The sequence below is a fragment of the Mesoplodon bidens genome, assembly GCF_964165515.1.
Source record: "Mesoplodon bidens genome assembly, chromosome: 5".
NCBI classification, from domain to species: Eukaryota; Metazoa; Chordata; class Mammalia; order Artiodactyla; family Ziphiidae; genus Mesoplodon; species Mesoplodon bidens.
The window spans coordinates 45,412,738-45,436,759 of NC_138161.1; the positions used below are offsets into that span (position 1 = coordinate 45,412,738).

Sequence of the window (24,022 nt, forward strand, 5' to 3'; positions counted from 1 at the left end):
TAACATACTATCTTGGTAGAGTGGCTAACAAGGTTAGAGTGTATTGAGAGCCAGATACTAAAGCTTAGAGCATCATTGATACTTGGTTTAAGGCAGGCCAACTCCCAATAATTGGTAGAACAAGAATTTTGACTTGGCTAAGTTTACACAAGCACACAATAGTAGAGCCACATATAGAACCCAGGAAGTAGATAGAAGGTATAATCTAAACAGAGGGTAATGTTTGGAGCTGATAGAAGTTGGAGTTTTAGGAATCTCTTTCAATATGTTTCTATGAGGAATTGCTTACATAGTGTGATTTTAGGTATGCCGTGAAAAAAGCTAAAGTCACTGTCACCTGAAGGGTGCTGTGATCAATTCAAATTTAACTTGAATAAATAAATAAACATTGCTAAGGTGAAATGAGTATTCATAAGCACATTTGTGTGCTATTTTATTTAAGATGTTTTCTTACTATGACAAATGCTTTCAGTGGGGCAGCAGATAGAGGGGGATAATTTGAACACTGTACATTGTCAGAGATGGAGATAGATGCACAGGATTTGGACTGAGAGAGAGCAGCCTGAGGGCACTCTGATGAAAGCGTAGGGGCTGGGTAGAGCAAAGAGGACTCCAAAAGGTACAGAAAATGTGTTCTTACAGTCCATTCTGTGCTCAATACAGCAGCCTACTCACTTTGTCTCTTAACCACATTTAAGAGAGATCATATGTGATAACCTTTGACCTTCTCCATTACAAACTAAAGCACAATAACCATTTAAATTTCCTGCAGTGCTTGCCTTCCCACTAATCCTGCACTGCATTTTCAATATTTGGTTAAGAACATTTTTACTTAAGGTATGAGTTTTTGGCCCACGCTCCCTTTCATTCACTTAGTTCGTTCGTTCATTCATTCACTTATTCATTTTATTCAACAAGTATATACACATACATACACAGACCCTTCCTTTGAGAAGGTCATATTATATTGGCAGAACTAAATTGTAAATAAATATTGATAATTGTATCTCTATTTGGCTATAATTTCATTGGACAAAAATGAGAATATTGTCCTTTCAAAGTTTTTTAATATATATATTTTTCAAAATTTTGAAAATACAATTACTATTTTTACCTGAAAATTTTTAAATTTCTGATGATTAAAACTTAGATTAGAAAAATGTTTACTTCTGATAATGTTTTAACTTTTTTTTAATCTCCCACTCTAATTAACACACTCTGTCTCTCCTGCCAAATTTAGCAGATATTTCTTATATTTGGTATTATTTTGGAGGAGAGTACCCTTCAGGTAGAGAATTATTTCCCTTCATGTTGTCTACCGGGGTGCATTTCTACAGTCTATTCATTCCTTAGCACTTCTTTAGAAACTGAGGTAAGTGGTCCAATTACTAACAGTTTTGATGGTGCTGTTGATGTAATATTGGGTGTCTGCCCTTTTAGAATAGCAATTTAATTTTACACCTTCTACTACACAGCTTCAGCCTTTCCTCTTCTGCACCTTCAGAATAAGGGCATTTTAATCTGTTTTGCTATATACATGTTTGAATAAACTAGGGCATGTGGGTTGACACAAAAATTCTAACAGTGGGAGTGAAAAGATAACACCAGAGACTCCTTGAGGGTAGACATTGTATCTTATAAACTTTCTAAACCCTGCGGTAGTTAATATAGAGTCTATATATAACAGATACTCAATTAATGGTTGTTGAAATAATATGGAAATGTCTTCATATAAAATCAAGTAACATTTTTGTGATTCCTGTGTCCTAATGAAGGAAGTAAAAAACTATTTCTATTATGTCTACGTAAGTGTAATGGCGGGAAAAAGCAATCTAGGAAAAATTTTTTTTCGTCCATTTTCAAAGAAAACTTTTTCACTGATAATTGTTTCTTAGACTCTAGTAAAACTCATTTTTTCCTTCTCAATGCAAAGCCACTACTGTTTGTTTTCAAGGTAGGGGTTTCAATAGGTTTTTTAGACTTTTCTTCCATTATATAGAAATAGTTTTGCATTGAAATGGCCATTACATTGTAGTTAAGACTTTCAAATAAGTAGTCATAATCTCTTTTACCAGAGCTATAAAAACAACGATTTAAGCACATTTCAGACCTTGAGTTTCATTTAAAAAAAAAAAAAAAAAAGGAAAGTGTTCAAAGCCCATGGAAGATAAGTGAGAAATGTGAGAAAGGAATGAACTAGAAACACAAGAAGCCTCTCTTATGCTGTGTAAGTGACGGGATGGAGGTGCAGTGGTTTGGACTAAGTGAGGTTTATGTAATAAATGTTGTGAGTTTCTGTGAGAGATGGAAAAATATATTTGTTAAATATATTGTAAGACTAGCAAATCTAAGACTAAAGCCAAGTAGTCTTTTCTACCTATTAAAACTGTGTAATTGAAGCAAATGGAAATAATACTTGTCCTAAACGAAGCTACTTAGTTTCTTTATAGATCAAAGTGCTGAAGATGTCAAAATGAAAGCATATATTGCTATTAATTTGGAACATGCCAAATTTCCTTTATGTTTTTTTTTTCCATAGAGATAACTGAACAATTTGATGAGGAAAGCATGACTTTGAGGTGACTCTTTGATAAGTCTTAGTGACCTTGTTCAGGAGCCCAGAGTGAACCTATCATTTAGTGACCTTGTGATGGATTAGATCCACACCTGGGTTCTCTTTGGGTCTCTGTTGTAAGCCCTCCTGTCTAACAGCAGCTTCAGAAATGATTATGAGACTGGAGCAGATAAGGCTGTGTCTAGCAGGATAACCATGTAAAGGTTCTTTTGAATAAACTAGGAAGGTGTAGAAGTGAGGATGAACATTACTAGTTATATTTTTAATCAACTATTAACCATTCATTGTTTGGATAAGGTTTTCAGTGGCAGTTCTTACTCAATGGTATAACTTGCCTTCTAAACAGAAAACTAGCTTGAATTTTTTGCCCCTTTTCTCCATTTAAGGTGATAATTAAGGAAAGTAATTTCTGGTTATTATAGCTTATTTTTCCATCAGAACTAAAAAACAGTGATTTGCTTCAAGAAAGGACAGAGTCAGAAGTTTGAACATGCTTTCTGAAAAAAGATATCATTTTCTAGTAGAGTAGAAAGGTGAAGGTTGTGAGTTCACATGGTCTAGACTGATTTTATTCTCTGATCTTGAGAAAGCTATTTAACATCTCTGTGGTCATATTACCTTATCTTTCAAGTAGGATTTCCAAACTCTCATAGGGAGTGACAGAAATAATCATGAACAACACCTATATTAAAAAAAAAACAACAGTAACAATAGAAATAAGAAAGTTATGACAAAACAAAATGCTTATAAATATACTTAATGAACAACTATTGATCTCAGTTTCTAGATAAAAATACTTCGTTATTTTTAAGAAGGAGTGAGTCTCCTTGGAAAATGTTGCCTTAAAAATAATGTCAATATACAGAGGAACATACCAGGGGTAAAAATAAAAATCCTATGTTTCCTTAAAGCAATCTGTGTTTGATTTATTTTTAGGAATTAAATATTGATTCTGGCTCTATATGAGGGTAGAGAACCATAGTATCTGGAAGGTAAAACTGACTTTTGTCAATCAAACACATGCAGTTATGTCAAAATATTACTTAATGTGGTAACCTGAATCCCAGTGTAAAGTAGGATCTAAACAGGATAACGTTGAAATAGACTACTGCTGTATGTAGATAGACAGATAGATATAGATAGATACATGTTTGTTTATATACCTGTGTCTATAATTTGAAATATTCTCTGATTATATTATGTCTGGTCATGATGTCAGAGGTATTCCCTTTATTTTACCTGTTTTTTTTGGAGCTACTGGAGGTGTGTTACAGTCAGTGGAACATGGAACTAACTATTAAAAGCCTTGTGACTAAGTTACTTAGTAATTTTATCTTTCTGGGTCTTATTTGTAAAATAAAGGCGCTTAATGGAATGATTCTAAGAAGAAATGCCTTGCCTTTCTTTGTATGAAGTCTATTGGAGAAAATTCTAAACCTGCGTTTACTGCTGTCTGAACTTTTAAAAATATTGATAAATCTTTGAACTCAATTGATATACCATTAACTTGAATTTTTACAGCAAAATTATCCTAAAAGAATAACTACCTTCTTAGTGGGTTGATTGATCTCTTCCTTGTTAAATTTTTCAAAATGATATATAAATAAAATCTCATCCTTTTTTTATTGTGCAGTTAGAATAAAGATGATCTTCAATTATATACTATAAACCTATATGCTAATTGTTTTTAAATTAATATATCTTAAATTTACTGAAAGGGATATCAAGACCTGATAAATTATTCAAAGGAAAGAAATTAACATTGAGCTTTTTAATCTTAGGTACTCATTACTCTCACATTTAATCCAGTGCTATCAACCTTGTCTTTATCATTTTTTATCTTCTTTTAGCCACAATAAAATTTTCTTATAACTTCCAAAAGAATGAGTAAAGGGAGCACTAATAAATTAAGAGAAATTTTCAGAGAAAAATATAATATGCTAAAGATTTATTTCTAAAAGTTAATAGGAAAATTGTACATAGTTTAGCCTATTCTGTGCATTATGTTGCTTATTAAATGAAGTAAACATTTTAAAAACTTTATTTTGATACCACCAATCTACTACTTCCATTTATTTTTTGGTTTACCCAATTTCTCATTTATTATGATATCAATAAATAATTATATTTTCATGTGTACTTCCTAAATAAATCATTGGTGTTAATCTTTCTGTATTTAAAATCTTGCCATTAAATTAAAAATAAAAAAGTATTGACTTTTACTGAAGTTAATATGGACAGAGTATTCTTTTCCTTCCTAAGTTTACAGTACTTTTGCACTCAAGTACGGGCTAGAAAACGTTTGTTTAAAGCCAGCAGGAGGAGCTCTCACCTTGCCGGGTCCAATGCTGTTAGTGTGCCTGAAAAACCTGAATTTGTGGGGGCTTTGCCTGTGAAGCAAGTGATAAAATTTAAACATGTATCACATATAATGGTGTTAAAAATAAAAATAAATCCTCAGTTTTATTTTGATATCAATGGATCCTTCACTTGTCAGGAATGCAAATTTGAAATTTTGCTGTTAAGAATTTTTAAAAGGTATGATTGCAGTTTAATGAGGAAAGTAAAGCAATTATGTAAATCTTGTTTCTTGAAGCTACTAATAAATTAAAAAAATGCTTCCTAAGGATCTACAGTGTTGTAGGTATATACATATTTTCTTTTTTGTTTGTTTTGAAATGAATATATTTTAGTTTACAAATTATAAATATTAAGAACCAAGCAGCCCAACTGTATTTTAGAAAAAATAATCATATCAATGAATGAATTAATTTGCCAATCTATGAAAAAGAAATCTCCGTTGGTAGACTTCAATATTAGGGATTTTTGAACACTTTACTCCAGTAAACCCCTTGATTTAAATGGCATAATTTGTAGGTAGTACCAGTAAAGTTTCTGTAGAACCCACTGATGAGAAAACCAGGATATAAACTTATCTAGATTTGGAATCAGCAAAATAAATGATTTTTCTCTGCATCTACAAAAATAAAAAAACAAATGATAAAGTTTTATACTCTAACTTAAAAGGAAGGAAGAAAACACTTTAAAAAAAAGTTTAAAGGTTTTAAATACTTTTTAAGGGATATCCTAGCATCAATCTTTTGGTTGTAATCACTTTGTGATCTAAGGAAAATTATGTAACCTCTCTGAGCCTCAGTTTTCTCATCTGTAAATTGAGTATTTAAAAAAAGAAACAACTTACAGGACAATGTGGAGATTCCTTCAAGAGGGAAATATATAGACCATCCTTCCTACAGTGACTGAATTACTATCATGACTTTAACAGCCTGCTAGCAAAATAATGATGTATTCCAAAAATATAAATGTGCTAAAGGAGTAACATTAAACTTTTGAGTGCCCCAAAGTGGATACTGGTATTACATACTTCTGAATTATTTTCAATAGTATATACCAAAAATAAAATAACATTTATTTAATAATAAGATTAGAGTTTTGAATATTTATTATATCTTCAGCTTTTTTTCTCTAATATGTGAGACTATTTTTTTACACCGAGTGAACCCACACACCATCAAATATCATTTTGTGAATTTGCATGTGTGTGTTTGTGTGTGTATGTGTATATGTATTTGTGTATGTATACATATATAGATATATATGTATTTGTACTTTCTTTTACTTCTAGGCTTGTTAGAATTGTATGTTAGTATGGAGTAAATGAGGCTTTAAAGAAAGCCTTTTTAAAAGCTGTAGCCCTTTATGTGTCCTTTCATCTCTTTATGTGCTATTAGCAGCATAAGCCATTAGCTAAATATATTAATACATTAAGAGTAGAAAATGGTGTAGCCTAATTCGATCATTCCTTCTTCATTTATTAACTGAAATATTTCAATAAGAGAAATGCACTGCACCCTGGTGGTGCAGTGGTTAAGAATCTGCCTGCCAATGCAGGGCACACAGGTTCGAGCCCTGGTCCGGGAAGATCCCACATGCCGTGGAGCAACTAAGCCCATGTGCCACAACTACTGAGCCTGCGCTCTAGAGCCCGTGCTCTGCAACAAGAGAAGCCACTGCAATGAGAAGCCTGCGCACCGCAATGAAGAGTAGCCCCCACTCACCGCAACTACAGAAAGCCCATGCACAGCAGTGAAGACCCAATGCAGCCAAAAATAAAATAAATAAAAATAAATAAATTTTAAAAAAGAGAAATGTTCCTTCATTAACTATTTCCTTATTCAGAAGTATTTCATATAGAAAAAGCAAAATAAATGTTTTATTCTTTTCAGATTATTTACCAGTTTTTAAAAATAATGATTTCCTAGTGTACTGCAAAAGTTATTAGTAGTTATTAGTAGGTATATTTTATCATTATGAATGCATGGATTTAAGCATGTTTGAAGTGTTTCAATCCCTTATAGTCATTAACCTTGTGTATGATCAAATTATAAATTTTAGGCCAGGGGAAGCCTATGCCAGTTGGTTCCGGTGTCCTTTTTTTTTTTTTTTTTTTTTTGCGGTACGCAGGCCTCTCACTGTTGTGGCCTCTCCCGTTGCGGAGCACAGGCTCTGGATGCGCAGGCTCAGTGGCCATGGCTCACAGGCCCAGCCGCTCTGCGGCATGTGGGATCCTTCCGGACCGGGGCATGAACCCGTTCCCCTGCATCGGCAGGAGGACTCTCAACCACTGTGCCACCAGGGAAGCCCCCTGTGTCCTTTTTACATGACCCTAGTAAACATTGATATATTCCCTGATTTGGTATAAGGACTATAAAGCACCACCAATGAAGTAATCTTACAAAAAGTAAAAATAAGTGGAACCCAGATCTGGTCAAGCCACTAAATATATCTACCAATTTAAAGGAAATACAGGGAATGGGGGAACATGTTCAATGATATCTCACGAAAAGGAAAATCTGGAATGTGGGATAAGACCACTTTTGTGGGTCAAAATTTTTGCTAGTAAATTTGATTTCATGTAGTGAAAAGATAACTGGCTATTTAAAACAACAGTGAGATACTGTTGCACACCTGTTAGAATGCCTTAAAAAATCTGGACAATACCAAGTTCTGGTGAGAATGTGGAACAACTGGAAAACCAGACATTCTGCTAATGGGAAAGTAAAGCTTTACAGCCATTTTGGAAAACAGTTTTACAGTCTTGAAGAATTAACATTCTTTATATAACCCAGTAATCACTATTTACCATGGAAAATTAAAGCATAGGTTCACATAAAAATCTGTATATGAAAGTTCATCAGCTAGGGAATTCCATGCAATAGAATACTTTTCAGCAGTAAAAAGCAACTGAGTGTTCAGTTGTACATATAGATACACATAGCAACATAGATGAATCTCAAATGCATTATGCTGAGTGAAAGAAACCAGGCTCAAAAAGTTTCATACTGTATAATTTCATTCATTTGACATTATGGGAAAGGCAAAGCCATAGTGACATAAGTCAGATTAATGGTTGCTCGGGGCTGGGGTGGGGAAAGGATTCATCATAAAGGATCACAAGGGTAGTTTTGGTGGTGATGGAAATATTCTATAGCTTGATTGTAGTGGGGGTTACATGGAAGTAGGAGTTTGTCACAATCCCTAGAAATGTACGTTTAAAAAAGGTGAATTTTGTTGTAAGTAAATCATACCTCAATAAACCTAACTTTAAAAAAAGAAAATGGGGGAACCTATAGATTAAAAAAGAAAAAAAAAAGACCTCACCATAATGTATAGAACCTATTTGGATCTTGACTTTCTGTTAAAATAAGTTGAGACCATAGGAACATTAAATAATGACTGGATATTTGATGACATTAAGTAATACATACTATTTATAGTAGTGAATTGTTATTGTAGTTATATTAAGAGGAGTCTTCATCTTGGATATACATATTGAAATTTTTACAGATGAAATCATATGATACTGGAATTTGCTTCAAAGAAATCTTGCAGTGAGAGTAGGTAAACATGTATAGATGAAATAAGATTGGCTATAGGTTTGTAATTATTGAGGCCGAGTGATTAGTACAATGAGGGTTCATTGCACTGTTTTCTCCACATTTTAAATTATTTTTGAGAATTTTGCATAATAAAAATTAATTAAAGAATTATGGCTCAATTTTACAAATGTATGCTTAGTGAATATACTGGAAGAATAATCTGCAATGAGTATGTAGAGTTTATCCAAGAAATTTAAGCATGGTTTCATACTAAAAATCAATAAAATGTATCACAGTCAAATAAGAAAACCCACCAAATCCTTGCTATAGACACTAAACAGCAGATGCCAAGTAACAGACTTCCAGTGACATTTTTTAAAAACTACAAAAACCCCTCCACTTTTTTAACTAGATGAAGAACTAAAACTCATGATGAGATACCAAAGGATTGTTTCTCAGAGTTCAGTCCATGACTGGCATCTGGGGGCCTTGAAGGTAATAGTTAAAATTAAAATCTGCTGAAACATGGGCCATACACATTAACCTGCTGGAAACACTACAAAAATCCTCTCCTGTTGATCTCTATCTATCTTTCTGGCCTCATTTCTATCCTCCTAGTTCCCCCAAATAATCTCCACTCCTACTCCCCATTCCAGCAACTGAGAAGTGATTTAGTCATAGCTCAGTTACTTTATAGAAGGTATTCTAAAATAAATTTGTTTCTCGTCACATCTGATTAAAGACCCCCTCATCCTAGCCCAGCCCAAATTGCATTTTCTTTATGAAATTGTCCCAGACCTGCCCTACCAGCCTTAGCCTAACTTAATTGCTAAGCTATTATATAGTTTTCAATTTTAGAATTTAACAGAGTATGTCATGATTATTTGTTTGCATGTCTTCTCAACCAGATTATGAGTTACATTTGGTCAGGGAAAAAGGTGCATGGTTTTTATTTTTGCTTTTGCCTTCTTTAGCAGTAAGTATACTAACACATACAATAATAATGTAATCTACACTTTAAAAATATGGATTTCTTCAAAATGAGTTGTTTCTGTACTTTGCCAATCATATATAAGGGCAGTTAATAACACACAAAGAAAATATACAGGCAGGCCTGCTTTAAAAGTTTTTCTTTCTTTAATGTGGTATAAAAAAGACTATATATGAAAATGGGGGGAAAAGCAAAGGTGATTATTTCATTGTTGGTTTGTAAAGTGACCCTATACTCATGCAGGACAAGGAAAGAGAGCAAAGAAACAGATCACTCCGGATTGGTAGGTGGCAGGTTTAATAAGCAAGGGAGCTTATGCACAAGGCTTGTCTTGGGCGGCTGTCAGACGAGTAGATCTCTGCACTTGACCACCAGAGGCTTAGAGACTTCAACTGGGTTCAGTCACGTATACCATCCAGATGGTTTCAGTAGCACCTTATTCTCTCAGGGCTCTGTCCTTGGAACAGCTATCACTGTGGGAATGATAGGCAGAGCATAGTTCTAAGGACAGGGGAGGAGCTGAGGAACCTCCCACCCATTGCTCAGGTCCAGCTTATGAGTCATCTGGTGGTCATATCCTCTTGATTAACCCCTCCAACATTCATCAATTTTAGAAGTCAGCTATTAAAAATGACTTTGTTAGTACTGTTACTCAGTCATCTATTTCATTTAGCATGTTAAACACCACACTATTTTAAAATTAATTTATAACCACCTTATATATTTTATATTTACTCAATATTATTAAGTATTATATATTAAGATTTAGTACCTACAAATAATTTTAAAGTAATTTAACTTATTAAAGCTAATACGATGAATAATACTAAAGGTCATTGACATTAATGATTTAAATAGCTGATTCATTCTTATGTCAATTGAGAAGTTCATGCAAGTTTTTTTGTTTCGTTTAATTCCAGTTGTGTTGCTTGATACAACAACTGTACTGGGAGAGCTAGGATGGAAAACATATCCATTAAATGGGGTAAGTTTAAATATCTTTTAAAATTGTTTTTCTTGTTAGGTTTTTAGGGTCTGTTATAATAGCTCAAGAAAGAAAAACAGTGTGGTTTTGGCTGTATTAAGTATGAATTATAGTGTATAAATTAAATTACATAGGAAAGATTAAAATGCAATTAGAACTGCTAACCAATGGGAATGATGTATAAAATTATTTGCTTTCTTCTAAATTAGTAATTGTTCTTTAATATAGTGTTTATACATAGTAGTATCAGAATAGCTATCATATAAATATTTTCTTTAGAAATAAAATTTTATGTTCAAGACACTTTTATTTTCTGGGTATATGCTTGTTAAATTTGGTAACCTCACTGAGTATTTGTACATAAACAAACTTTAGATTATCATAGCATAAGTGTATTTTCCAGATACTAACAATTTGGTATTCATTAGAAAATATGAGTCAGCTAAAGCAGTATGTGTCTTTTGAACTTGGCAAAAAGATACATTATGATCAGGCTTTTGTTAGCTGAGTGTAGTTGCTTTTGAAAGGCTTATAAGAATATATAATTTACTAAGTACACTTTTCCAGGTACTGACACCATTTTGGCTATGGTTGTACTTGACTTTTTATATGTTTTGATATATTTTGCATCATTTTCACAGTCAGTGTATTCCTACTATTTTTTTCATTTCAAGCTAAAGTAGAAAGGGTGGTTTGTGATGCTTTTTACCTAGATTTTGTCTATTTAAACAAATCTTCAATAATGGAGGTAGTCAGCTGCTTTCAGATATACTTTGGTTAGCTTTTCTTCCTTTTTTTAGAAATGTATTTTTCTCATTCATCACATTCTTCCTTGATACTGTTTTACATTGCTTTTTCTGTTACATCTACAAATTTAAATCTGAAATAAGTTGGTTGACCCAAAGTTGTTTTATATTTTTAGAATCATTCCAGTAATGCTGTTTCAATTTGACCTTTATATTGGCAATTATTCAACAGTTATTCATTAAATGTGTATTTTCAACTAAAAATTCCTATGAAGAGTTTAATCTTTCTGTCTTTAACAGGTTATTTATTTATTTCTATTTGTCTGTTTATAGACTATGGCTTTATTTTTTCTGAAATTTACATTTTATTCTTACAGAGCACTTGTCAAACCATTTCTGAGAATGTATCTTTTAAACTAAGATTATGCTTTTGCCTTCGTTATCTTATTTTCATTAAAATGAATAAACATCAGTATTCGTTGAGTGTGTTAAGTGTGTTATGTTTATCACAGTTACTTTCAAGAAGTGAATGAAACTTCTTTTTCGGAATACCCTTTCAAGATATATACATATCTCGTTTTCTCAGTATATGAAGTAACTTATAAGAACTTACAAATATTAAGTAGTTTACAAGCCCCACTTTTTCATTTTCTGGAAAAAAATGACAAAAATATTAACAGTCATACTATCACTGACCTCATCTTGTCATAGCCAAAGGATCACGTGAGGAACAGAAGGAGTTGTGCTCTGTTCTAGTGATTGTGTTTGGCTTGATCAGGCTGCATTTCTTAAAGCAAACTGGTAACCAGGAGACACAGGGACTTACAGAGTTACAAATAAACTTACTGCTATTGTTCTTGTAATGATTTTGTCATAGGTGTTATGAAATGGGGAATTTTTCTACTTCTGATTTATTATAGAGAGAGGGCAGAATTGTTTGAAAAGTGATGCTTACCTCATAGTTTTCTATTTTCCAGACACTGCACTAAGAATTTTATCCTTTTTTTTCACAATTGCCCTATGAGGTATGTCTTAGTTCTCTTTCCCTGTTGGAGAAACCCAGTTTTAAAGACGGTAAGGAACAAAATTTACCAAGAAGTTATAGGCCAAATAGTGAGTGATGGATTCCAATTCAAACTAAATTATTTCTGACTCTAATACCTGTATACGTATTATGGTACACTAACAGAGAGGAACATTGGAAACTTTATGAAAAGGCAATTATTTATGTGTGCTGTTTGCATAATTGATTCATATTTTTTTCTCCCCTTGATAAACATACTACTAAACTGAGATGTACATTTTGGGCACCAGCCAAGAATGAACAAGAGGAAAGAGAAAGAAGCAGGGAAGGAGACTACAGTAGAAAATAAATATGATAGAATAAGGTAGAAAAGGAAAAGATGGTTAAAAATTCATTGAGCATTTACCATATGCTAGGCTTTGTTCAAAGCACTTTACTCACATGAGTCCTAGAAATCAAGTATGAATTTTCCTTATTGAAAGATGTGAAAATTGAACTTCAGGTATATTAAATAACTTCTTCATGGTCACAGAGCAAGGAAATAATGCAGCAGAATTTCTAAGCCAAACATATTTTAATCTTCACATGTATTTCACAGTAGGTGCTTTTTATTTCTTTGAAGATTCTACCATGTAAAGATAAAGGGCAATGAGCAATACGTATAGACTACAGAGGGAACAATAACACATGGATTCAGACATTCAAAAGTAAATTGAATACTCAATTACCTTGGAATAGGCTATTTTACTTTTAGATTATCCCCCCAAATAATAATGCATATATGGCAAGTGTCAGCAGTAGGAATACTTGAAAATAGGAGCACATGGACATATTTTATAATACATATGGATAAAGCTTCATGAATTAGATAAAACAGAGGTGAACCAAGGGAAACAATAAACTGGATAGATGACATAAGTAAATTTTAAAGAAAACATACAACTTAAATTTCTCTTTTAATGAAGAGGATAGATTACGGACAGGAATAGAGCTTTACTTAGTGCTATTTGTAGTTTAAAACAAGTAAGGAAATAATTAGTAAGGATAGAAAAACTTTGAAAACAGTCTTCTAAAAATGGCAAGAATGAAAATCATCTAGACATCATAATTGGTTAAATAATTTAAAATCTATAGGAACTGTAAATCAGTGTATAACATTTAAACTACCATTTATATCTGTGTATTAAAATTATAATTAAATCTATTTGACATTGTGTAATTTTTTAAGGTTCTCAGGTTTTTTGAGCCATGCTAATTTGAATGGCCATTTTAACTAAAGTTGCCTTTTCTCAGAGACACTACTTCAGTTGTTTTTACAAATATGTCATGGGTAGAAAAGACAATAGATGATATATTTGACAATCTTATGATATAATATATATTTGGTGTTTCTCTGAATAAAGTATTTCCTAGGAGTAACTTTCAAATCAATAAAATTTTTTTCCATAAAGAATTGAACTAAGAGATATTTTTGAAATCATATAATGTATGATTTATATTATGAATCATATAAAATATATGCTTTAGTAAATTAATTCATAGTGGTTTTAATTTTTGTTGAGTTTTTTTTTTTTTTTTACTAAAAATACCTATTCCACCCTTAGTAACATGCTGATGTAATTACAAGAGTAGGCATTCATGATGTGCCTGTAAACAAAACCATTACTGATTATTTGAATATAACATAAGCACCTCTGGTTAGCAAATATGGAAAATAGATGAATAGTTTTGAGCAAGTGACATTTTAGGCTTGCAACAATTAAAAGAAAATATATTTATTTTCTTGCTTGCTTGTCAACTCATTTTTGCCAACATCGAAAATACACTTTCTGTTTTTAAAAGTCATGTCCAGAATTCAATTTAACACATTTCTCTTGTTCCATGTACTCTTTTGCAGTTTGGAAATAGGTCTACACAATCATAAGGCCAGAGAGAGTATCTTCAGGTAGTTTCGAGTAATGTTTTGTGAAAGAATAATAAAGGGAAGGATGAATTCTGCTTGAGGAAGATTGGTAGTAGGATGTGACCCATCAGCTCTTTCTTATAATCTAAGGAATCGCATATGGGCTGGAAGAGAGGGTAGAAGGCACCTTTTAGGAAAAGAGAGTGGCTTGAAGACAGGCACCGAATTCTTAAATGTATGCATTAAGTTTTAGGGACGTTGAGAATAATTTGTGTGGCTGAAGAGAAGGGATGTGGTGGGAAATAAGGCTACGATTATAGGCTAAGCTGTACTGTAGGAGACTTAGAATTTCAGTGTCTTAATTGATTTATATAGTGTGTATCTCAGCCCCTGTAAGTAGAAGTACTTTCTGGATTTGCTTAAACAATAAAAAATTATTGAAGCTTTCTTTTGTTTAAGACAATAACATAAACCCTTGGAAATGAAAGAAACCTTGGAAAATTGTTAGCAAAGGATGTTCAAAATATAGGTGTTCTTATTGATATGTTGAGAACAGAGTGAAGTTGAATAATTATATTTGTATAGAGTATGGAGCTTGGTTTTAGAAAAGAATGAATACTTCAGTGATTGGGAACCAGTGGTTGTAATTCTTAACACTGTGCTCTCACTGTCTAATGTCAAGAATTTTATATCTACATAATTCAAAACTGTTAAGAACTTTATCCTGTAAGTGTCCCTTCTATCCTTTATCTGTCTATGTACTACACTAAGGTAATAAAATTATGATGATCTCGTGGAGTAGCTAACAGAGTGCCATGATAATCAATGAAAGAATGCTGCGTCAATAAAAATTTTTGCATAGCACTATAGAAGTTATGTGAATACTGTAAAAGTGTTTTCACAAACGTTAAGTATAGGCATATGCCCTGGATTTTCTATTTGCTATTAGTAACTAATAATTGGTTAATACGAAATCTTACTCTGTGCAAAACTGAAGGACATATTTCAGTTTTGAAAATCTCCTGGGAAGGAAGCAGCTAATCTTTAAGAATTCATGCTATTTTAATGCTAATGAGAAAAAAAGAAACATGAAAGACATGGCTCAGGCAATAACTTTGTACAAAAGAAGCAATTAAAAAATATATATCTCGGGGGTTGGCGCGCGCTAAACGGGAGAAGCACTGGTTTGAGAAAAGCATGGGTCGCAAGTACACATTGGGACCCTGCCATTAATGGAGGGGAAAAGCGGGGAGACGCCAGCAGATTCCATCCTGTAAGCTGGTAGGAAGCCTGAAGGCTTGATGGGATTCCAGTGTGATAGGAGGCAAGGACATGCTTCAGGACCCCGGAGGAAGATGGCGGAAGAGTAAGACGCGGAGATCACCTTCCTCCCCACAGATACATCAGAAATTCATCTACACGTGGAACAACTCCTACAGAACACCTACTGAACGCTGACAGGAGACCTCAGACCCCCCAAAAGGCAAGAAGCTCCCCACATACCTGGGTAGGGCAAAAGAAAAAAAGAATAAACAGAGACAATAGGATAGGGACGGGACCTGCACCAGTGGGAGGGAGCCGTGAAGGGGGGAAGGTTTCTACACACTACAAGCCCCTTCGCGGGCGGAGACTGCAGGTGGCGGAGGGGGAAAGCTTCGGAGTAGCGGAGGAGAGCACAGCAACAGGGGTGCGGAGGGCAAAGCGGAGAGATTCTGGCACAGAGGACCGGTGCCCTCAGGCACACACCAGCCCGAGAGGCTTGTCTGCTCGGCCGCCGTGGCGGGCGGGGCTGGGAGCTGAGGCTCGGGTATCGGCTTTCAGTCGGAGCGCAGGGAGAGGACTGGGGCTGGCGGCAGGAAGAGAGCCTGAAGGGGTTAGTGCACCACGGCTAGCCCGGAGGGAGTCCGGGGAAAGGGTCTGGAGCTGCTGAAGAGGCAAGAGACTTTTTTCCCTTTTGTTTCCTGGTGCGCGAGGAGAGGGCATTAAGAGGGCTGCTTGGGGAAGCGCCGGTGACAGGCACGAGCCGCGGGTAAGGCACGGACCTCGGAGACGGGCGTGGGCCGCCGCCGCCGCCGCCGCCGCCGCCGCCCGCCCGCCGCGGCCCGCCGCCGCCGCTGCCGCCGCCGCCGCGGGGCCTGTGTGCGAGCGCGGGTCACTGTCCGCCCCGCCTTCCGGGGGGCCTGTGCACCCCGCCACTGCTGGGGTCCCCGAGACCCGGGGACGGCTTTCCCGGGAAAGCGCACGGAGCGCCACGGGCTGCTGCAACGTCACGCCGGCCTCTGCCGCCGCAGGCCCGCCCCACACTGCGCGCCCCTCCCTCCCCTCTGCCTGAGTGAGCCAGAGCCCCCGAATCAGCGGCTCCTTTAAACCCGTCCTGTCTGAGCGAAGAACGGACGCCCTCCGGCGACCTACGCGCAGAGGCGGGGCCAGGTCCAAGGCTGAGACCCGGGAGCTGTGAGAGCAGAGGCAGGGAAATCTCTCTGTGCAGCCTCGGAGGCAGCGGATTAAAGCTCCACGGTCCATTTGATGTGCCCTGCGTCTGTGGAGTGCATGAATGGACAGCGAATCATCCCAAATTGAGGAAGTGGACTTTGAGGACAAGATTTAAGACTTTCCCCCCTTTTCCTCTTTTTACAACGAATTATTCCAAATTAAGGAGGTGGACTTAGAGAGCAAGATTTCAGACTTCTCGCCCTTTTCCTCTTTTTACAACGAATTATCCCAAATTGAGGAGGTGGACTTGGAGAGCAAGATTTTTGATTTTTCCCCCTGCTCTCTTTTTGTGAATGTGTATGTGTAATCTTCTGTGTAAGATTCTCTCTGTATAGCTTTGCTTCCACCATATGTCTCAGGGTTCTATCGGTCCATTTTTTTTTTTTTTTCAATAATTACTTTCTAATTTTAATAACGCTACTATATTTCATACTTTATTCTATTTTACTTTACCTGCTCTTTCTTTTTTTCCTACTCTCCCTTCCTCCCTCCCTCCCTCCGCTCCTCCTTTCCTTCTTTCTTTTTCTTTCCTCCCTCCCACCCTTCTTCTTTCCACTTTCTTTTTCTTTCCTTCCTCCCTCCCTCCTGTCTTTCTTCCTTTCCTTTCTCCCTCCCTCCCTCCTTTCTTTCCTTCTTTCTTTCCATCCTTCCTCCCTCCCTCCCTCCCTCCTTTCTTTCTTCCTTCCTTCCTTCCTTCCTTTCTTCCCTTCTTCCTTTCTTTCCCTCTCTCTTTCTTTCTTCTACTAATTCTTTCTTTCTACTTTTTCTCCCTGTTACTCTGAGCCGGGTGGATGAAAGGCTCTTGGTGCTGCAGCCAGGAGCCAGTGCTGTGCCTCTGAAGTGGGAGAGCCAACTTCAGGACACGGGTCCACAACAGACCTCCCAGCTCCACATAATATCAAGCAGCGAAAATCTCCCAGAGATCTCCATCCCAACACCAGCACCCAGCTTCAGTCAACGACCAGCAAGCTACAGTGCAGGTCACCCTATGCCAAGCAACTAGCAAGGCAGGAACACAACCCCACCCATTAGCAGAGAGGCTACCTAAAAACATAATAAGGCCATAGGCACCCCAAAACACACCACCAGACGTGGACCTGTCCACCAGAAAGACAAGATCGAGCCTCAACCACCAGAGCACAGGAATTAGTCCCCCCCACCAGGAAGCCTACACAACCTACTGAAACAACCTTAGCCACTGGGGTCAGACACCAAAAACAACGGGAACTACGAATCTGCAGCCAGCAAAAAGGAGACCCCAAACACAGTAACATAAGCAAAATGAGAAGGCAGAAAAACACACAGCAGGTGAAGGAGCAAGATAAACACCTACCAGACCTAACAAATGAAGAGGTAATAGGCAGTCTACCTGAAAAAGAATTCAGAATAATGATAGTAAAGCTGATCCAAGATTCTATTTCCATGATCCATAATCTTGGAAATAGAATAGACAACATGCAAGAAACAGTTAACAAGGACCTAGAAGAACTAAAGATGAATCAAGCATCGATTAAAAACACAATAAATGAAATGAAAAATACTCTAGATGGGATCAATAGCAGAATAACTGAGGCAGAAGAACGGATAAGTGAGGTGGAAGATAAAATAGTGGAAATAACTGATGCAGAGCAAAATAAAGAAAAAAGAATGAAAAGAACAGAGGAGAGTCTCAGAGATCTCTGGGACAACATTAAACGCACCAACATTCGAATTATAGGGGTTCCAGAAGAAGAAGAGAAAAAGAAAGGGACTGAGAAAATATTTGAAGAGATTATAGTTGAAAACTTCCCTAATATGGGAAAGGAAATAGTTAATCAAGTCCAGGAGGCACAGAGAGTCCCATACAGAATAAATCCAAGGAGAAATACACCAAGACACATATTAATCAAACTGTCAAAAATTAAACACAAAGAAATCATATTAAAAGCAGCAAGGCAAAAACAACAAATAACACACAAGGGAATCCCCATAAGGTTAACAGCTGATCTCTCAGCAGAAACCCTACAAGCCAGAAGGGAGTGGCAGGACATAATTAAAGTGATGAAGGAGAGAAACCTGCAACCTAGATTACTCTACCCAGCAAGGATCTCATTCAGATTTGATGGAGAAATTAAAACCTTTACAGACAAGCAAAAGCTGAGAGAGTTCAGCACCACCAAACCAGCTTTACAACAAATGCTAAAGGAACTTCTCTAGGCAAGAAACACAACAGAAGGAATATACCTACAATAACGAACCCAAAGCAATTAAGGAAATGGGAATAGGAACATACATATCAATAATTACCTTAAATGTAAATGGACTAAATGCTCCCACCAAAAGACACAGAGTGGCTGAATGGATACAAAAACAAGACCCATATATATGCTGTCTACAAGAGACCCACTTCAGACCTAGAGACACATACAGATTGAAAGTAAAGGGATGGAAAAAGATATTCCATGCAAATGGAAATCAAAAGAAAGCTGGAGTAGCAATTCTTATATCAGACAAAATAGACTTTAAAATAAAGACTATTAGAAGAGACAAGGAAGGACACTACATAACGATAAAGGGATCGATCCAAGAAGAAGATATAACAATTGTAAATATTTATGCACCCAACATAGGAGCACCTCAATACATAAGGCAAATACTAACAGCCATAAAAGGGGAAATCGACAGTAACACACTCATAGTAGGGGACTTTAACACCCCACTTTCACCAATGGACAGATCATCCAAAATGAAAATAAATAAGGAAACACAAGCTTTAAATGATACATTAAACGAGATGGACTTAGTTGATATTTATAGGACATTCCATCCAAAAACAACAGAATACACATTTTTCTCAAGTGCTCATGGAACATTCTCCAGGATAGATCATATCTTGGGTCACAAATCAAGCCTCGGTAATTTTAAGAAAATTGAAATTGTATCAAGTATCTTCTCCGACCACAATGCTATGAGACTAGACATCAATTACAGGAAAAGATGTGTAAAAAATACAAACACATGGAGGCTAAACAATACACTACTCAATAACGAAGTGATCACTGAAGAAATCAAAGAGGAAATTAAAAAATACCTAGAAACAAATGACAATGGAGACACGACGACCCAAAACCTATGGGACGCAGCAAAAGCAGTTCTAAGGGGGAAGTTTATAGCAATACAATCCCACCTTAAGAAACAGGAAGCATTTCGAGTAAACAACCTGACCCTGCACCTAAAGCAATTAGAGAAAGAAGAACAAAAATACCCCAAAGCTAGCAGAAGGAAAGAAATCATAAAGATCAGATCAGAAATAAATGAAAAAGAAATGAAGGAAACGATAGCAAAGATCAACCAAACTAAAAGCTGGTTCTTTGAGAAGATAAACAAAATTGACAAACCATTAGCCAGACTCATCAAGAAAAAAAGGGAGAAGACTCAAATCAATAGAATTAGAAATGAAAAAGGAGAAGTAACAACTGACACTGCAGAAATACAAAAGATTATGAGAGATTACTATAAGCAACTCTATTCCAATAAAATGGACAACCTGGAAGAAATGGACACATTCTTAGAAATGCACAACCTGCCAAGACTGACTCAGGAAGAAATAGAAAATATGAATAGACCAATCACAAGCACTGAAATTGAAACTGTGATTAAAAATCTTCCATCAAACAAAAGCCCAGGACCAGATGGCTTCACAGGTGAATTCTATCAAACATTTAGAGAAGAGCTAACACCTATCCTTCTCAAACTCTTCCAAAATATAGCAGAGGGAGGAACACTCCCAAACTCATTCTACGAGGCCGACATCACCTTGATACCAAAACCAGGCAAGGATGTCACAAAGAAAGAAAACTACAGGCCAATATCACTGATGAACATAGATGCAAAAATCCTCAACAAAATACTAGCAAACAGAATCCAACAGCACATTAAAAGGATCATACACCATGATCAAGTGGGGTTTATCCCAGGAATGCAAGGATTCTTCAATATACGCAAATCAATCAATGTAATACACCATATTAACAAGTTGAAGGAGAAAAACCATATGATCATCTCAATAGATGCAGAGAAAGCTTTCGACAAAATTCAACACCCATTTATGATAAAAACCCTGCAGAAAGTAGGTATAGAGGGATCTTTCCTCAACATAATAAAGGCCATATATGACAAACCCACAGCCAACATTGTCCTCAATGGTGAAAAACTGAAACCATTTCCACTAAGATCAGGAACAAGACAAGGCTGCCCACTCTCACCACTCTTATTCAACATAGTTTTGGAAGTTTTAGCCACAGCAATCAGAGAAGAAAAGGAAATAAAAGGAATCCAAATTGGAAAAGAAGAAGTAAAGCTGTCACTGTTTGCAGATGACATGATACTATACATAGAGAATCCTAAAGATGCTACCGAAAAACTACTAGAGCTAATCAATGAATTTGGTAAAGTAGCAGGATATAAAATTAATGTACAGAAATCTCTGGCATTCCTATACACTAATGATGAAAAATCTGAAAATGAAATCAAGAAAACACTCCCATTTACCATCGCAACAAAAAGAATAAAATATCTAGGAATAAACCTACCTAAGGAGACAAAAGACCTGTGCAGAAAACTATAAGACACTGATGAAAGAAATTAAAGATGATACAAATAGATGGAGAGATATACCATGCTCCTGGATTGGAAGAATCAATATTGTGAAAATGACTCTACTACCGAAAGCAATCTACAGATTCAATGCAATCCCTATCAAACTACCAATGGCATTTTTCACAGAACTAGAACAAAAAATTTCAAAATTTGTTTGGAAAAACAAAAGGCCCCGAATAGCTAAAGCAATCTTGAGAACGAAAAACGGAGCTGGAGGAATCAGGCTCCCTGACTTCAGACTATACTACAAAGCTACAGTAATTAAGACAGTCTGGTACTGGCATAAAAACAGAAAGATAGATCAGTGGATCAGGATAGAAAGCCCAGAGATAAACCCACGCACATATGGCCAACTTATCTTTGATAAAGGAGGCAGGAATGTACAGTGGAGAAAGGACAGCCTCTTCAATAAGTGGTGCTGGGAAAACTGGACAGGGACATGTAAAAGTTTGAGATTAGATCATTCCCTAGCACCATACACAAAAATAAGCTCAAAATGGATTAAAGACTTAAATGTAAGGCCAGAAACTATCAAACTCTTAGAGGAAAACATAGGTAGAACACTCTATGACATAAATCACAGCAAGATCCTTTTGGACCCACCTCCTAGAGAAATGGAAATAAAAACAAAGATAAACAAATGGGACCTAATGAAACTTCAAAGCTTTTGCACAGCAAAGGAAACCATAAAGAAGACCAAAAGACAACCCTCAGAATGGGAGAAAATATTTGCAAATGAAGCAACTGACAAAGGATTAATCTCCAAAATTTATAAACAGCTCATGCAGCTCAATAGCAAAAAAACAGACAACCCAATCCAAAAATGGGCAGAAGACTTAAATAGGCATTTCTCCAAAGAAGATATACAGACTGCCAACAAACACATGAAAGAATGCTCAACATCATTAATCATTAGAGAAATGCAAATCAAAACTACAATGAGATATCATCTCACACCAGTCAGAATGGCCATCATCAAGGAATCTAGAAACAATAAATGCTGGAGAGGGTGTGGAGAAAAGGGAACACTCTTGCACTGCTGGTGGGAATGTGAATTGGTACAGCCACTATGGAGAACGGTATGGAGGTTCCTTAAAAAACTACAAATAGAACTACCATATGACCCAGCAATCCCACTACTGGGCATATACCCTGAGAAAACCATAATTCAAAAAGAGACATGTACCAAAATGTTCATTGCAGCTCTATTCACAATAGCCCGGAGCTGGAAACAACCTAAGTGTCCATCATCTTGTAATTTTTAATTGGAAGGTGGACATGATGTGTGGGTAAAAGGAACTGAGGTAAATAGGCCTTTAGTAATACAGTGGTAAGCTGTGGGGGGAGAGAAAGTGTTTTACAGTCCTATAATTAAGTCTAAGGCTTTTGGTGAGCCTGTACCCCTGGACTGTGAACTTTACCAGGGCTTCTCAACTTCCTTTTTCCCCCTTAGGTGGACAGGATGGCTAGAGGGAGCTGAAGTTAGGTATCTCCCTCCTCCTACATGGAAGCCTACAGCTGGATAGAGCTGGGTATTTTCCTTTCCTCAAGTAGATTAGGCTCTGTCAAAACCCCAGCAGGCAGGTAGGGCTCTGGTAAAGTACTTTTTCCTTAGGGCAGACCTTGTTAAGAAGAGCCGAGTGCTCTGGCATATTTCAAAGTGGTTCTTTTACATTTACTACTGTTAGCAACATTGTATAGTATATAAGTGGCTGAAACATTTGCTTAAAAAGTTTCACAAATTATGATTGTACTTAATTTTCTCTACCTTCTGTTTTTATTCAATGAACTGTCTGAATTTTTCACTTTCTCATCACCTCAATCACTACTGGTAGCAGTTGGCTTTATTTTCAAGTCCATTTAATCTAAAAAATGAATCAAGCTTTTATGCCTTTGATTACATGACATTACTGCTGCTATTCTTTCAATAAAGGGAGACATCAGAGTTGCCCATGGTGTGCAGTTTGAGTAGTAGACCATGACACTCCCAGGAGCTTATAGAAATTTAGTTCCACATATCTTGGCTTCACAGGAGACCTACTGTAAATTTCTAACCCCAAACATTCAAATTGTTAATGTCATGGATCTGCAATAAAAACTGTGCTTAAACATTTTATATATTTTTCATTTAATCCTAATAATGCCTATGTGAGGTAAGTATTATTAGCATCATCATTTTACAAATGAAAAAGCTGAACCTGAGAAAAGTTACATCACCTGCCCAAGTGTGTGGTGACATTTAGCTGGTACTAAAGCCAGCGTCATCTCAATTCCAAAACCAGGATTGTTAGTGACTGAGCGTAACATGGATTGATTTTCAACACTGTGATTGGTGCTATGGAGAGTGTAAAATAATCTATACATTCGCTCAAGTGCAGTCTTAATCTAGTTACAGTGTTATTACAATGATCCAGATTTTGTGTCAAAAGATACGTGGTTACTGAGAAGTGCTAAAAAAATATTAATTCATCTTTGAAGACTAAAGGATATCCCAAAACTAAGAATGGTTAATTATTAAGTACAGTTGTTTAGTTAGTGGCATAACAATATTTGGTGCATGTTTAGATTGTTTACATATTTTTTTCTCTTAGAAAAGAACTAAAGAAATATTCCTCTAGTGTATTTCTTCTGAGTCTGTTCTTTCGTATCTCATTTTTAATAAATATGTCTTTATACATGTCTGTTATTGACTGTAAGCTAAAGGGTAAAATATAGAGTAGTCCAACACAAAACCCAAAACATCCTTGTCGAAATAAGTATATTAGAA

The 24,022-nt window shown here is 36.0% G+C and overlaps 1 protein-coding gene across 4 annotated transcripts in view; it reads left to right on the forward strand.

Moving 5' to 3' along the window:
* Nucleotides 1-24,022, forward strand: part of EPHA6 (EPH receptor A6) — a gene marked incomplete at its 5' end in the record, with an annotated part of 867,182 nt that overhangs the window by 29,930 nt on the left and 813,230 nt on the right. For all 4 annotated transcript variants that reach the window (XM_081234488.1, XM_081234490.1, XM_081234489.1 and 1 more), the window contains one exon: nt 10,387-10,451. In XM_081234488.1, coding sequence (XP_081090614.1) covers nt 10,387-10,451 — 65 coding nt within the window. The remainder of the gene's footprint in view (nt 1-10,386; nt 10,452-24,022) is intronic.